This window comes from Salvelinus sp. IW2-2015, linkage group LG11 (genome assembly GCF_002910315.2).
Source record: "Salvelinus sp. IW2-2015 linkage group LG11, ASM291031v2, whole genome shotgun sequence".
NCBI classification, from domain to species: Eukaryota; Metazoa; Chordata; class Actinopteri; order Salmoniformes; family Salmonidae; genus Salvelinus; species Salvelinus sp. IW2-2015.
This window is the reverse complement of record NC_036851.1, coordinates 22,448,563-22,462,910: the sequence shown is the minus strand read 5'-3', so window position 1 is coordinate 22,462,910 and position 14,348 is coordinate 22,448,563. Positions and strand designations below refer to the sequence as shown.

General features: G+C 41.5%; 1 protein-coding gene across 1 annotated transcript; it reads left to right on the top strand.

The window, feature by feature from the left end:
• The first annotated feature begins 1,748 nt into the window (after positions 1–1,748).
• On the top strand, positions 1,749–13,899 carry LOC111969990 (short-chain dehydrogenase/reductase 3). Its single transcript, XM_023996452.2, has 6 exons — positions 1,749–2,343; positions 7,184–7,327; positions 11,016–11,135; positions 11,526–11,764; positions 11,898–12,023; positions 13,719–13,899. The coding sequence occupies exons 1-6, from the start codon at positions 2,149–2,151 to the stop codon at positions 13,801–13,803; spliced, it is 909 nt and encodes a 302-aa protein (XP_023852220.1). The 5' UTR covers positions 1,749–2,148; the 3' UTR covers positions 13,804–13,899.
• Positions 13,900–14,348: the final 449 nt, after the last annotated feature.

Below are 14,348 nucleotides of genomic sequence, written 5' to 3'. Positions count from 1 at the left end.
ACTGGATTTGTTTAGGAGGTATTTATGCAGGTCCCTAATTCTTACCTTGCCAAGTTTCTGGGACTGACCCATTTCTGTATTGTCACAGAGAGAGATGTGTTTCAAGTGACAGATCACTAGATCAGGGGTCTTTATGTCTAGTCTTCACAGCGCCCCATCTTCTCATGCATTGAAATGAACTTTTATCACATGAAGTAGTGTGTAATTATGTATGCCACCATTATATATGCCAAAAGCACCCTTTTTTCATGTCAGCTAGATKGACCAACTTTTACATCACATAGTAAAACCTGTGTATTTACCTGTAATAGGTAGGTCAATGCAGATAGTAAAACCTGTGTATTTACTTGTAATAGATAGGTCAATGCAGATGTGGCCAACTGGGTTTGAACTCGGGTCACCTGGTCACCACTGTGTTAGCCCACTGAGCTCAAGTCTAGACATTAGCTCAGGGAGCTCATGCAAGACTTAAGGTCTCAGGCAAGGTTACTCATCACGTGAGGGTGGTTCTCCAAAAAATCTATAGAGTATTCATCACTTTTCCTCCCACCATATACACTTTAAAAAAAGGAGTGGATCAATATATTTTTTTACAAGCAGCAAAACACACAGTCATAACAAATATCTGATACATTGTGATTATAGACAGAGAGATAGAAAGATACATGTAGAGAGAGAGAGAGAGAGAGAAGGAGATGTGTGTTGTGTGTGTGTGTGTGTGTGTGTGTGTGTGTGTGTGTGTGTGTGTGTGTGTGTGTGTGTGTGTGTGTGTGTGTGTGTGCTGCTGTGCGTGCGTGCGTGCGTGCGTGCGTGCGTGCGTGCGTGCGTGCGTGCGTGCGTGCGCGTGCGTGCGTGGTGTTTGTGCGCGCGTGCGTGCGTGTAAAATCAAATAAAAATGTATTGGTCACATGCACCGAATACAACAGGTGTAGACTATACTGTGAAATGCTTACTTATGAGCCCATTCACAACAATGCAGAGTTAAAAAGTAAGAAAAAGACTTGCTAAATACATTTTAAAAATAAGTAAATAGTAACATAATAAAATAACAACGAGGATATATATACAAGGAGTACCAGTACCAAGTCATTGTGCAGGGGTACAAGGTAGTTGAGGTAATTGAGGTAATACAGTATGTAGGTAGAGGTAAAAGTGACTAGGCAATCAGGAAATACAATAAACAGAGTAGCAGCAGCATCTTATGTGAAAGTGTGTGTGTTTTTTTAAAACGTTGATACTGGTACTGTAGGATACAGGTGATGTAACCAAGCCCAACCAGTTTGGGTGAATGTTGTCTCATCAAACTATTCAAAGTAAGCTATCCAAGTAGGTTATGGCACTTCTCATGTGCATGAGAAACTTATCCAACTATTATTTCCCAGAGAGTGTGACAGCTTGAAGGAGAATTGAGAAACATTGGCACATCTCAAAAACCGTAAAACCAAGCATTTAACTCACTGTAAACAACTTAGGGAGGAAGAAAAGTCTTGATTTTAATAGAGGGCTGAAATACTGAAATATGACTTCACGGCATCACAGCAGTTGTGGCAGACACGTCTCGGGGCTGGGTAGAAATAAAACCAGTCACAGTCGACACACAGTAAAGCAATATATTCCTCACCATTCAACCTGTCAATCAGGATTAATGGTCTTTAAAAAAAACTCCCTTCAGATCGCAGGTCTTTTTTTCAACACTGCGGGGACGGGTAGTCAGAGCGCTATAAAGTAAGCTATCGGAGTCAGAGGCGGTAACGTCCAAGGATAGGAACACAACACACTTGTTGTGTAGACGATTCAGTAGCGCATGCCTTCGGAGACACTCTCGCCTTCTTTAGGTTACTTGAAAAGTAATAGCGGACTACCGGTGTAACATGGTCATTACTCAAAAATAATAGTTTGCCCATAACCTGAATAATCGATAAACATGCCAGAGCTCCGTATATTGACGCATTTCTGAGCTTGGGACATAATAGCCTAAATGTTATGAAACATTGACTTCAAGTGCTGCAGTTGGCTAGTTTGAGTTTGGTTTTAACCAGATATTTACCTAAAAACCGCTCTGCAGAGGACATCACGATTGGAGGATATCAAACTTGTGTTTGTGTTCGAAAAATTGAGAGAATTTAGATTACTGTAAGAAGAAGTAACATGGATTTTAAGTGTTTGAGCTGTATAGTGTTTTTCCCCATACACATTGTCTACTACATATTGAAAGCAAGTGTGTACTTACTGCTACCAAGTAGACGAAGAACCCTGATCAAGGAGGTGGTCCTGATCACAGGCGGGGGACGAGGTATCGGTCGTCACCTGGCTCAGGAGTTTGCCAAGCAGGGGGCTAAAAAGGTAAATAAAACACATGCATGCGTTTAGTTTCTGCACTTTATTAATTGTATTATGCAACTTGTTGAGCATCAAACGTGATTGGGTTTTACTTAACCTTGAGTAATATGAGCACTCCTAAAATAGCCTATAGTTCCCCAGACCTGTGCATGTTTTCATATCTTTTGAATTGTACGCTCATTGATTAGGCTACATGGTTATAACGATAATTGAGTTGATACCCTGTAGCCAACATCTGAACACCTTCTGTGCGATACCTAGTCTTTTTTATGCACACTTCTATCCATAGCTATTATACGTACTACCCCCCTCCCGTATTTTCCTTAACCAAAAGCGCCATAGGTTTGCAGCAAGTAGCCTACATTAGTTTGTCCACTTGTTCCTCCAATCTATTGTTTCCTCTGTAACATGAATGGGTCTTGACCTTAGGAGTAGATCAGCCAATCAGATTGCAGGACAGGTCCCTCAATTTTGGCACAACAGACTATTGTTTAACTAGGCAAGTCAGTTAAGAACAAATTCTTATTTACAATGACAGCCCTACACTGGCCAAACCCTAACGACGCTGGGCCAAATGTGCAGCGCCCTATGGGACTCCCAATCACAGCCGGTTGTGATACAGCCTGGATTTGAACCAGCGTGTCTGTAGTGACACCTCTAAGCACAGAGATGCAGTGCCTTAAACCACTGCGCCACTCAGGAGTAAGTCTGCAGAAGGGCAAAAGTCTCTGACCATTTGACCGCTGACGTATTATAGTGACTCACGGAACGATTTCTGTTCAGCCAAAGCTCAGAAAAAAATTAGTTATGGCTTAACATTGATATAGGATGAGATCAAGCATCATGAATGTCCAGAATAAAGTTTTATTGTTGATGACTGCCAACAGGAGTGACCTTGATCAAGTGATAACATATCACTTCTATGGAATTGGGATGAACTTTTTCAACTTTCTGAAGAAACATGTTTAAAAGCTAATCACATAATCCTCACAGGAGAAATGTTGTAGTCCTGCTGGGACTAGCATAACAACACGAACTGTGCCAAGTGCCTACACAAGACATCACATTGCCATAATAAAACACTGATTCAGATGTGTTTTTCAAGCAAACCAGCAAGGCAGAAACTTAACTTAACCTTAACCACACTGCTAACCATAATTCCTAACCCTAACCTTAATTTAAGACCAAAAGCACACTTTTGTTTTCATGAATTTTTACAATATAGTCAATTTTGACTTAGCAGCTGGCCTATCAAAGGAGAAATCGCCCAGTTCTGCCTCCAGGACAAGACTCATGACAATAAACGTCAACCTGCTACCTTACACTGAGTTTATTATTGAGGTGAAATGAAGCCCACAGAGGAAGATGGCATGTTTCAGCTGCCTCACCCATCTAAAACATGCATCCCGTCAGCCAAAGCTCTTATAAATAGCATGTCCCCACCCTCCTCCTTAACAAGAAACAGTCACTTATGCTTGAAATGCCCCAGTGACTACATTGACAGTCCCCGCCAGGCCGCCACTACTGGTCAGACTACCCACTATTCCAATTACAATCCAAACATTACACAGCTGAGTGCATAGTGAGCCACCATAGTGTTCTGTTAGCTCTGAATTGTAATGGACAGAGTCTCAGACACACAGATGGAGACATAAGCATTTCACAATGATTCCATATGAATACCACCCCCCCATCCCCACTTTATTTYTTTAATTATTATTWTTTTTTTTACAAATGATTAAATAGCTAGTTGTATTTTTACCCATGCAACTTAGAGGAATAATTATAGCTTTATGAATTGTCATATGGAGCACCACATGTTGCAGCTTTTGCATATCCTGTCCAAGCTAAAATCCCCCATTTTAACTTTAAGTGCTTTGGCCTTGCTCTTCATCCTTCCATCAACATCTCCTCAGGGAACAACCCACAAAAAACCTGTGGCTTTTAAAAGCTATAATTTGCAGCTGCACAACAAAGGAAGTCACCATTCTTGTCAGGACCCCATTGTTGTGTATTATCAAGGTGTGAAGGCTTTGAAAACAACACCTGCACTAATGTGCCTCACAATCACTCCCTGCCTAAGATATGCTAAAAAGAGGTAGGACATTCATCACAAATAAACTCTAGGAAAGACTTTACCCCAGTTTGAGGTCCATTGTGATTGGCAGACGGAATTTCTCTATTCTCTCTAGCAGCTTTGGTGCTTTCACGGTAGGGAGTGCACTAGCCACAGCATTGATGAAAGAATGATGTGAGGTGAAAAGGAGAGACTGGTGAGAGGGGGAGTGAGGCCTTGTGTGTGTCGTCAAAAGAGCCGTTATAGAGTGAAGCACTAAAACAATAAACCACAGCAACTTTACAAAAGCTGAGCACCCAAGTTCAGAGAAAGAGGGAGGGGACCTCTAGCACAACCACAATAAATGTTTCAGAGGTTGAAGCAACATATCCACATATGCTCTCAATGTACCCTATGCAATTCAAATATATTCCACTGGTATCCTAAACCAGAAATCCAAAATCCCCTTGGTTAAAAATGTCAGCATGTAGAATTTAATAAGGTACTTAGTGGGGCATTTTGTTTTTGCGACTCAATTTGTGGATCATAATATTTTGAACATGTGGAGAAGAAAGTACAATTGAAGATAGTAAGAGATATTGGCATCTTTCTCAGCCTCGGCTACTCATTAGGAGAACTGGGAACATATGCCTCTACCCAGGTTGATAGTGGCTTTATACATTGGCAAGCTCTATTGTGTGTGTGTGTGTGTTGTTGTGTGTGTGTGTGTGTGTGTGTGTGTGTGTGTGTGTGTGTGTGTGTGTGTGTGTGGAGGCGGGAAGCACACTGCTCCCAGCTGGGTATTGCCCTGCAACTGACCCTGTTGTCTCCGCACTAATTAGACAGCGGTAGGGCAGGCGACTGCCTCCTGAACTCCCTGTTTCCCCTCCCCGTGCCCCCTCCCTGTTAGCCCCTATCCCCTACAACTGGTGTGAAGAAGAGGGTTCATGCCCATCCTTGAACCCATTTTTTCCCTTGTGAAATATTATTGGGTTCTGGTGTAGGGATGTGGATGAGGCCCACCACATCGCCAGTTCATCATCATTGCACCCTGATACACCAACACTTGGAGATTTGCAAGACTTACTGTCTTTGAATAAATCATGTCCTTGAACAGACCATCAATTTTACACAATTGGTGAATGTTGTTTAATCTTGTCAGATATGGCACGTCAGACATAGTAATCACTGGTTTATCAGAGATAAACGATGTGAGGGAATTTAGAATTAGTTTTCCGTAACACTTAGACATTCTAAGCTGATAGCTCTAGATTTGGCCGGCCGTTGTTTATCCTGAAGCCCCAGTGTGTTGGGACTGGCAGATAAGCATTATGAATGAAATAACAGGAGAGCACAGTGTGAGTGGTGATTTTTAATGAGAAATGTCAGGTTTGTTTGTTAGGATGAAATCCTATTAAAGGCTTTCAGTAATTTACCTAGACCCATCCATTCACTTCTGCTGATTACTCAAATGGGCTGGCAAACGAAGCAAACAAAAAAGCAATCTAAAGAAACTCAAACAAAGACCCATCCAGTGGAAAGCCAAACATTTTTTACTCTTGGAACTTGATCAAAACTGCATATCATGCAGATTGTGACCCTCCCGCATCTCCCCCAAAGCAAACATTTCACTTTACAGTCTTAATTCTCCCATTATGCAAGTAAACATAAGCCCATAGGGACAAGCMTCATTAAAACATTGGTGGGATCTGAATACACTGTCACAGACAGCTGCTCAGATTGCCATAGATTTAGTGTTGCAGTAAAACAAGACAGATAGCAAAAACCTTCGGCAAGCTAGCTATGCATGTTTAAGATGTTGAGATATACATTTACTATCCTCCTATTCATTCCTAAATAAATGAGTGGCTATAGCCTGGCTGTCTCTGTACTCTTCTCCATCAGAACAAGGATGTCACTGTGACCTCTGCTTGTGTTTGTTATCTTCCTTATCTACATGTAGAATTAAGATTTTTTTGTATTCACACAATATTGATATCATACTGTAAAGGTGGATGAAAGACACACACACACAGGATCACTTTCGAGAGGACTTTCTGCAAAAATATTAACCTTGGTCACTGGCAACCAGCCAAGCCCTACACTGGCCCCATCAGCACTTCACACACAAACTGTTTTCAGACTCCCTGACCAGAAATGACTGGGTTCATCTGCCCAACAGGCCGTGTAATCTCTTTGAGAATGTGTGTTTGAGAGATGAGGAGGGCTCACCCCCTGATTTCATTACCTTTCCCTGACCCCAAAGACTGACGGATCTAATTGCCCAATCGCTGCCCCCCACCTCCATTCTAGCCCATGTTCCCTGCTCAAATGACTGAGCTTAATTTACCCTCTCCAGGCTGATGAAGAGACGTTTCATTCACACTGCAACCCCACCCCCTTAATCTCGCTCTGAAACTATTTGTTGCTTCTAAACATGGCCTCTCTGTTCTCTGAATGAAAGGAACATTTCAACCAAATTATCTCATCTCATCCTAGGGCCAAATGCTGCAAACATGAAATGTCTGTACACTTGTTGAGAGCATGTGTCATCGGCATAGTTGTTTGGCTTTGGCTACCCATTAAACGTATTTTAGCCATGTTTTTCTCAGGATTTCGACAACAATAAGTGTACAGATAGCTGATTGTTGACTGATTGTTGAAAAGCAAAATATCACTATTCATTTAGCTGAGCTAATTGCTCATATTTTATTCAGAGCATATTACACTGTTATGCAATTTTATAACCCTATTTTATAACCCTTGGCTAATGTTTACCATCTACAGGTGATCCTGTGGGGGCGCACAGAGAAGTGCTTGAAAGAGACATGCGAAGATATCTCCCAATTTGGAACAGAGTGCCACTACTTCCTGTGCGACGTGGCCAATCGGGAGGAAGTTTACAAGCAGGCCAAGGTGGTCAGGGAGAAGGTATGCTATTTAGATCTATTATAAATCCCCAAAAAATCCACACAAATACAAAATATTGTTTGGAGCCAGTGAAACGCTCATGGGTCAAGGTTTCTCTCACTGCTGTTACTCCTGTCTACAGAACTGGCAGGGATTCATCGTTTTTTTAATTCCTCTCCCCATCTGACATACAGTACCAGTCAAAAGTTTGGACACACACTACTCATTCCAGGGTTTTTCTTTATTTGTACTATTTTCTACATGGTAGAATAATAGTGAAGACATCAGAACTATGAAATAACACATATGGAATCATGTAGTAATGAAAAATGTGCTAAACAAATCAAAATATATTTTATATTTTATATTATTCAAAGTGGCCTTGATGACAGCTTTGCATACTCTTGGCGTTCTCTCATGCCTTTCAATTAACAGTTGTGCCATACAGGTTACAAACTAAATGGAAAGAGATTTCTGATGTACCAATTCCATGGCACATGGTTTATGAACTGGTACAAAAAACTACACTTGATTCAACACTTAGAGTTTTTACTGTAAATTATTATATAAAATTCTTGCCACCAACAGAATGCTATATATATATGGGGCGTACAACATTCTCAGCTCTGTAGATTTTGCTGCGAAGAGACAGAATCAATAGATCATTTATTCTGGTATTGCCCTATGTTGCTTGTTTCTGGTCACAGGTTAAGGAATGGTTAAAAAATCACAACATGCACTTAAAATTAACCTTACAAATAGCAGGGTTGGGTGATTTGGAAAGCCATAGTCAGTCAATAAATATTACTCGTAGGAAAGGTTTTCAACTTTTACCCCTTTTTCTCCCCAATTGGTAGTTACAGTCTTGTCTCATCGCTGCAACTCCCGTACGAACTCGGGAGAGGCGAAGGTCAATAGCCATGCGTCCTCCGAAACACGACCCAACCAAGCCGCACTGCTTCTTGACACAATGCCCACTTAACCTGGAAGCCAGCCACACCAATGTGTCGGAGGAAACACCATACACCCGGCAACCATGTCAGCTTGCGTGCGCCCGGCCCGCCACAGGAGTCACTAGAGCGCAATGGGACAAGGACYTCCCTGCCAGCCAAACCCTAACCGGGACGACACTGCACCAATTGTGTGCCGCCCCATGGGTCTCCAGGTCGCAGCTGACTGCGACAAAGCCTGGACTCGAACCAGGATCTCTAGCGGCACTGCTATCAACTGCAATGCAGTGCCTTAGACCACTGCGTCACTCAGGAGGCCAAGGTTTTCAGCTTAAGCTCACAATCTGTGGATTCTATACGATTAGACAGGTTAAAAAATTATATAAAACATCACAGCACAATTGAAAAATATATGGTACATGGAAACCAAACGAGGGTGGTCTATGGTGATAGGTAGGATTGGCTGAGAGTGGCTGAGGGGTGGGATTAAATAATTTATGTTTGGTAATGTATTATTGTTATTTGACTGCTTTATATAAAAGTACCATGTAAAATGTGTATTCAAAATGTGCATGCAAAATATATACGTCAAATGTATGTACAGTTGAAGTCGGAAGTTTACATACACCTTAGCCAAATACATTTAAACTCAGTTTTTCACATTTCCTAACATTTAATCCAAGTAAAAATGCCCTGTCTTAGGTCAGTTAGGATCACCACTTTATTTTAAGAATGTGAAATGTCAGAATAATAGTAGAGAGAATGATTTATTTTAGCTTTTATTTCTTTCAGTGGGTCAGAAGTTTACATACACTCAATTAGTATTTGGTAGCGTTGCCTTTAAATTGTTTAACTTGGGTCAAACGTTTCAGGTAGCCTTCCACAAGCTTCCCACAATAAGTTGGGGGAATTTTTGCCCATTCCTCCTGACAGAGCTGGTGTAACTGAGTCAGGTTTGTAGGCCTCCTTGCTCGTACTCGCTTTTTTTCAGTTATGCCCACAAATTTTCTATAGGACTGAGGTCAGGGCTTTGTGATGGCCACTCCAATACCTTGACTTTGTTGTTCTTAGGCCATTTTGCCACAACTTTGAAAGTATGCTTGGGGTCATTGTCCATTTGGAAGACCCATTTGCGACCAAGCTTTAACTTCCTGACTGATGTTTTGAGATGTTGCCTCAATATATCCACATAATTTTCCTACCTCATGATGCCATCTATTTTGTGAAGTGCACCAGTCCCTCCTGCAGCAAAGCACCCCCAKAACATGATGCTGCCACCCCCGTGCTTCACGGTTGGGATGGTGTTCTTCGGCTTGCAAGCCTCCCCCTTTTACCTCCGAACATAATGATGGTCATTATGGCCATTTTTGTTTCATCAGACCAGAGGATATTTCTCCAAAAATTACGATCTTTGTCCCCATGTGCAGTTGCAATCCGTAGTCTGGCTGTTTTATGGAGGTTTTGAAGCAGTGGCTTCTTCCTTGCTGAGCGGCCTTTCAGGTTATGTCGATATAGGACTCATTTTTCTGTGGATATAGATACTTTTGTACCTGTTTCCTCCAGCATCTTCACAAGGTCCTTTGCTGTTGATCTGGGATTGATTTGCACTTTTCGCATCAAAGTACATTCGTCTCTAGGAGACCGAACGTGTCTCCTTCCTGAGCGGTATGACGGCTGCGTGGTCCCATGGTGTTTATAGTTACGTAATATTGTTTGTACAGATGAACGTGGTACATTCAGGCGTTTTGAAATTGCTCCCAAGGATGAACCAGACTTGTGGAGGTCTACTATTTTTGTGGCTGATTTCTATTGATTCCCCATGATGTCAAGCAAAGAGGCARTGAGTTTTAAGGTAGGCCTTGAAATACATCCACAGGTACACCTCCAATTGACTCAAATTATGTCAATTAGCCTACCAGAAGGTTCTAAAGCCATGACATCGATGTCCTAGCCGACTTGCCAAAACTATAGTTTGTTAACAAGAAATTTGTGGAGTGGTTGAAAAATTAGTTTTAATGACTCCAACCTAAGTGTATGTAAACTTCCGACTTCAACTGTATATGTAGCAGAAAAGCTGTAAAAAAAAAAACTAAAAGATATTTGTCCTTCGAAGAGGAGTAAAACTATTATTTTTTAAATAAGGTGTGCCTTGTTAAAAGTTCATTTGTGGAATTTCTTTCCTTCTTAATGCATTTCAGCCAATCAGTTGTGTTGTGACAAGGTAGGGGGGTATACAGAAGATAGCCCTATTTGGTAAAAGACGAAGTCCATATTATGGCAAGAACAGTTCAAATAAGAAAAAAAAACGACAGTCCATCATTACTTTAAGACATTAAGGTCAGTCAGTCTGAAAAATTTTAACAACTTTGAAAGCTTCTTCAAGTGCAAAGGGTGGCTACTTTGAGAATCTCAAATATAAAATATATTTTGATTTGTTTAGCACTTCTTTGCTTACTACATGATTCCATGAGTTTTTTCATAGTTTCGATATCTTCACTATTATTCTACAATGTAGAAAATAGTAGAAATTATGAAAAACCCTTGAGAATGAGTAGGCGTGTCCAAACTTTTGACTGGTACTGTGGAGATTACACCTCAATTGCAATGTCAAGATAAGATAAGCGTGTTGAATATGACTGTCAGCTCTACAACATAACTTCACATGAAAAGAAAGTAGGTAGGAAAAAATGGTTAAATCCTCTTAATAAAAAAACGTCAGTGTTGTTTCTGACATTTGTTTTGTTWTGTTATTTTTCCAGGTGGGAGATGTTACGATCCTGGTGAATAACGCTGCAGTGGTCCATGGGAAAAGTCTGATGGACAGCGACGATGACTGTCTTTTGAAATCTCAACATATCAACACAATGGGGCAGTTCTGGGTAAGTGTTGTTGAGGTTTAGGAAGAGAGGTGTGTGCTTCCTTACAGTTAGATCAATCTTATCATTCTCCAAAAGTGCTTTTATTGGCCAATGTCCCTTCATGTCAGTCTCAGCTTACTTTACAGGAGTGTTGGGGTATTTCCAAATTATAGGCTTACTGCTTCAGCCCCTAGGTAGAACATCAGAGGGCCTCTGAAACCTATAGCAGTCTCTGTTTGAATAGAGATCAAACTTTCAGGTTGCATAAATGCAATCATCAGCTAAAAAAAAAATGAAACTCAATCTGTGGCTCCACTTGGGCCTGCTTCCTCTGTGTGTCTCTTTTTCATGTGTATAACTGTACATTTTCCCCAATGCCCCCCCCCCCCCTCTTTCTTCTCCCTCATCCAGACTACAAAGGCCTTCCTGCCACGGATGCTGGAGCTCCAGCATGGCCACGTGGTCTGTATAAACTCCATCCTGTCCCAGTCGCCCATCCCTGGGGCCATTGACTACTGCACCTCCAAGGCCTCCTCCCTGGCCTTCATGGAGAGCCTGACTCTGGGCCTGCTGGACTGTCCCGGGGTGGGCTGCACCACCGTGCTCCCCTTCCACACCAACACTGAGATGTTCCAGGGCATGAGAGTCAGGTCAGCAAGCCTACGACATGGTTCTTCACAATCTAGTTTAGATTACACCACCACTACTGCCATGCACCATTTTCTTCATGCATGTATTGTAGTTACTGTAAAGTTAATCTCTCTGGGTTTTCTGGTCCTGTAGGTTTCCAGCGCTCTTCCCTCCCCTCAAGCCAGAGACAGTTGCTGAAAGGACTGTGGATGCAGTCAGGACRAACACAGCCTACGTTTACATGCCCTGGACCATGCATGCTCTCGTTGTCCTCAAAAGGTAATGTCTCATATCTTTTTGGCCTATTTAAAGTACATACAAGTCGGTACATTGAACATTGAAGTCGGAAGTTTACATACACTTAGGTTTGAGTCCTTAAAACTTGTTTTACAACCACTCCATACATTTCTTGTTAACAAACTAGAGTTTTGGCAAGTTGGTTAGGACATCTACTTTGTGCATGACACAAGTAATTTTTCCAACAATTGTTTACAGACAGATCATTTCACTTATAACTCACTCTATCACAATTCCAGTGGGTCAGAAGTTTACATACACTAAATTGACTGTGCCTTTAAACAGCTTGGAAAATTCCAGAAAATMATGTCATGGCTTTAGAACCTTCTGATAGGCTAATAGACATATTTTGAGTCAATTGGAGGTGTACCTGTGGATGTATTTCAAGGCTTACCTTCAAACTCAGTGCCTCTTTGCTTGACATCATGGGAAAATCAATAGAAATCAGCCAAGACCTCAGGAAAAAAACTCCACAAGTCTGGTTCATCCTTGGGAGCAATTTCCAAACGCCTGAAGGTACCACGTTCATCTGTACAAACAATATCACGCAAGTATAACCACCATGGGACCACGCAGCCGTCATACCGCTCAGGAAGGAGACGTTTTCTGTGTCCTAGAGATTAACGTATTTTGGTGCGAAAAGTGCAAATCAATCCCAGAACAACATCAAAGGACCTTGTGAAGATGCTGGAGGAAACGGGTACAAAAGTATCTATATCCACAGTAAAACGAGTTCTATATCGACATAACCTGAAAGGCCGCTCAGCAAGGAAGAAGCCACTGCTCCAAAACCGCCAAAAAACAGCCAGACTACGGTTTGCAACTGCACATGGAGACAAAGATCGTACTTTTTGGAGAAATATCCTCTGGTCTATTGAAACAAAAATAGAGCTGTTTGGCCATAATGACAATCGTTATGTTTGGAGGAAAAAAGGGGAGGCTTGCAAGCCGAAGAACACCATCCCAACCGTGAACCACGGGGGTGGCAGCATCATGTTGTGGGGGTGCTTTGCCGGCAGGAGGGACTGGTGCACTTCACAAAATAGATGGCATCATGAGGAAGGACAATTATGTGGATATCTTGAGGCAACATCTCAAGACATCAAGCATACTTCCAAAGTTGTGGCAAAATGGCTTAAGGACAACAAAGTCAAGGTATTGGAGTGGCCATCACAAAGCCCTGACCTCAATCCTATAGAAGGTTTTAGGCAGAACTGAAAAAGCATGTGCGAAGAAGGAGTCCTACAAACCTGACTCAGTTACACCAGCTCTGTCAGGAGGAATGGGCAAAAATTCACCCATCTTCTTGTGGGAAGCTTGTGGAAGGCTACCCGAAACGTTTGACCCAAGTTAAACAATTTAAAGGCAATGGTACCAAATACTAATTGAGTGTATTTAAACTTCTGACCCACTGGGAATGTGATGAAATAAAAGCTAAAATAAATCATTCTCTCTACTATTATTCTGACATTTCACATTCTTCAAATAAAGTGGTGATCCTAACTGACGTAAGACAGGGAATTTTTACTAGGGTTAATTGTCAGGAATTGTGAAAAACTGAGTTTAAATGTATTTGGCTAAGGTGTATGTAAACTTCTGACTTCAACTGTACATGTCTTTCACTCATATGTAACCTCATATATAACCTCCTTTCTCTGTACTGTCTCCACACCCTAGCTTCATGCCACAAGCTGCTCTTGAAGAGATCCACAAGTTTTCTGGAAGCTATACCTGCATGAATACGTTCAAGGGGAGGACATAAAAATGAATTATCCTGAATGTCAATACATATCAGAGGAACCTTACTAAGTCTGGAGGATGTTGAAGGGAAGTATCCATGGGCTACAGGACATTGGGAAACAATGGAAGCCTTTTGAAAGTATGCAGGAAAGTGTCTTGGAGACTTTAGCATACTGTATATTGTTGCTCCGACGGGGTAGATTTCACTTACACGCTGCTGGAACTTATCCTGGTCTCATTCTTGATCTCCTGTGTGTAGTTGGACGGACTAAATACCATTCACACATTGAGCAGAAGCCATGCGAAACTAATCTGGATAAACAGCAGTTTTTTTTTCAAGTCTGTTTTTTATTATCCTTTGTTTTCTACCAATCATGTGTCTTTGAATGGAATCACATTAATAAATTGATGTTACAGACAACCAAAGTGTCTCTTTGTTCACATAGACTGGCGAATGTCTAGTGAGTCGTCAACACAGCAGAGCTAACCAGATGACATGATAGAGAATATTAACTCAGTTATGCCAACCATGAGATCTCTGCACATGCCAGGCTGTGAAACAGCAAA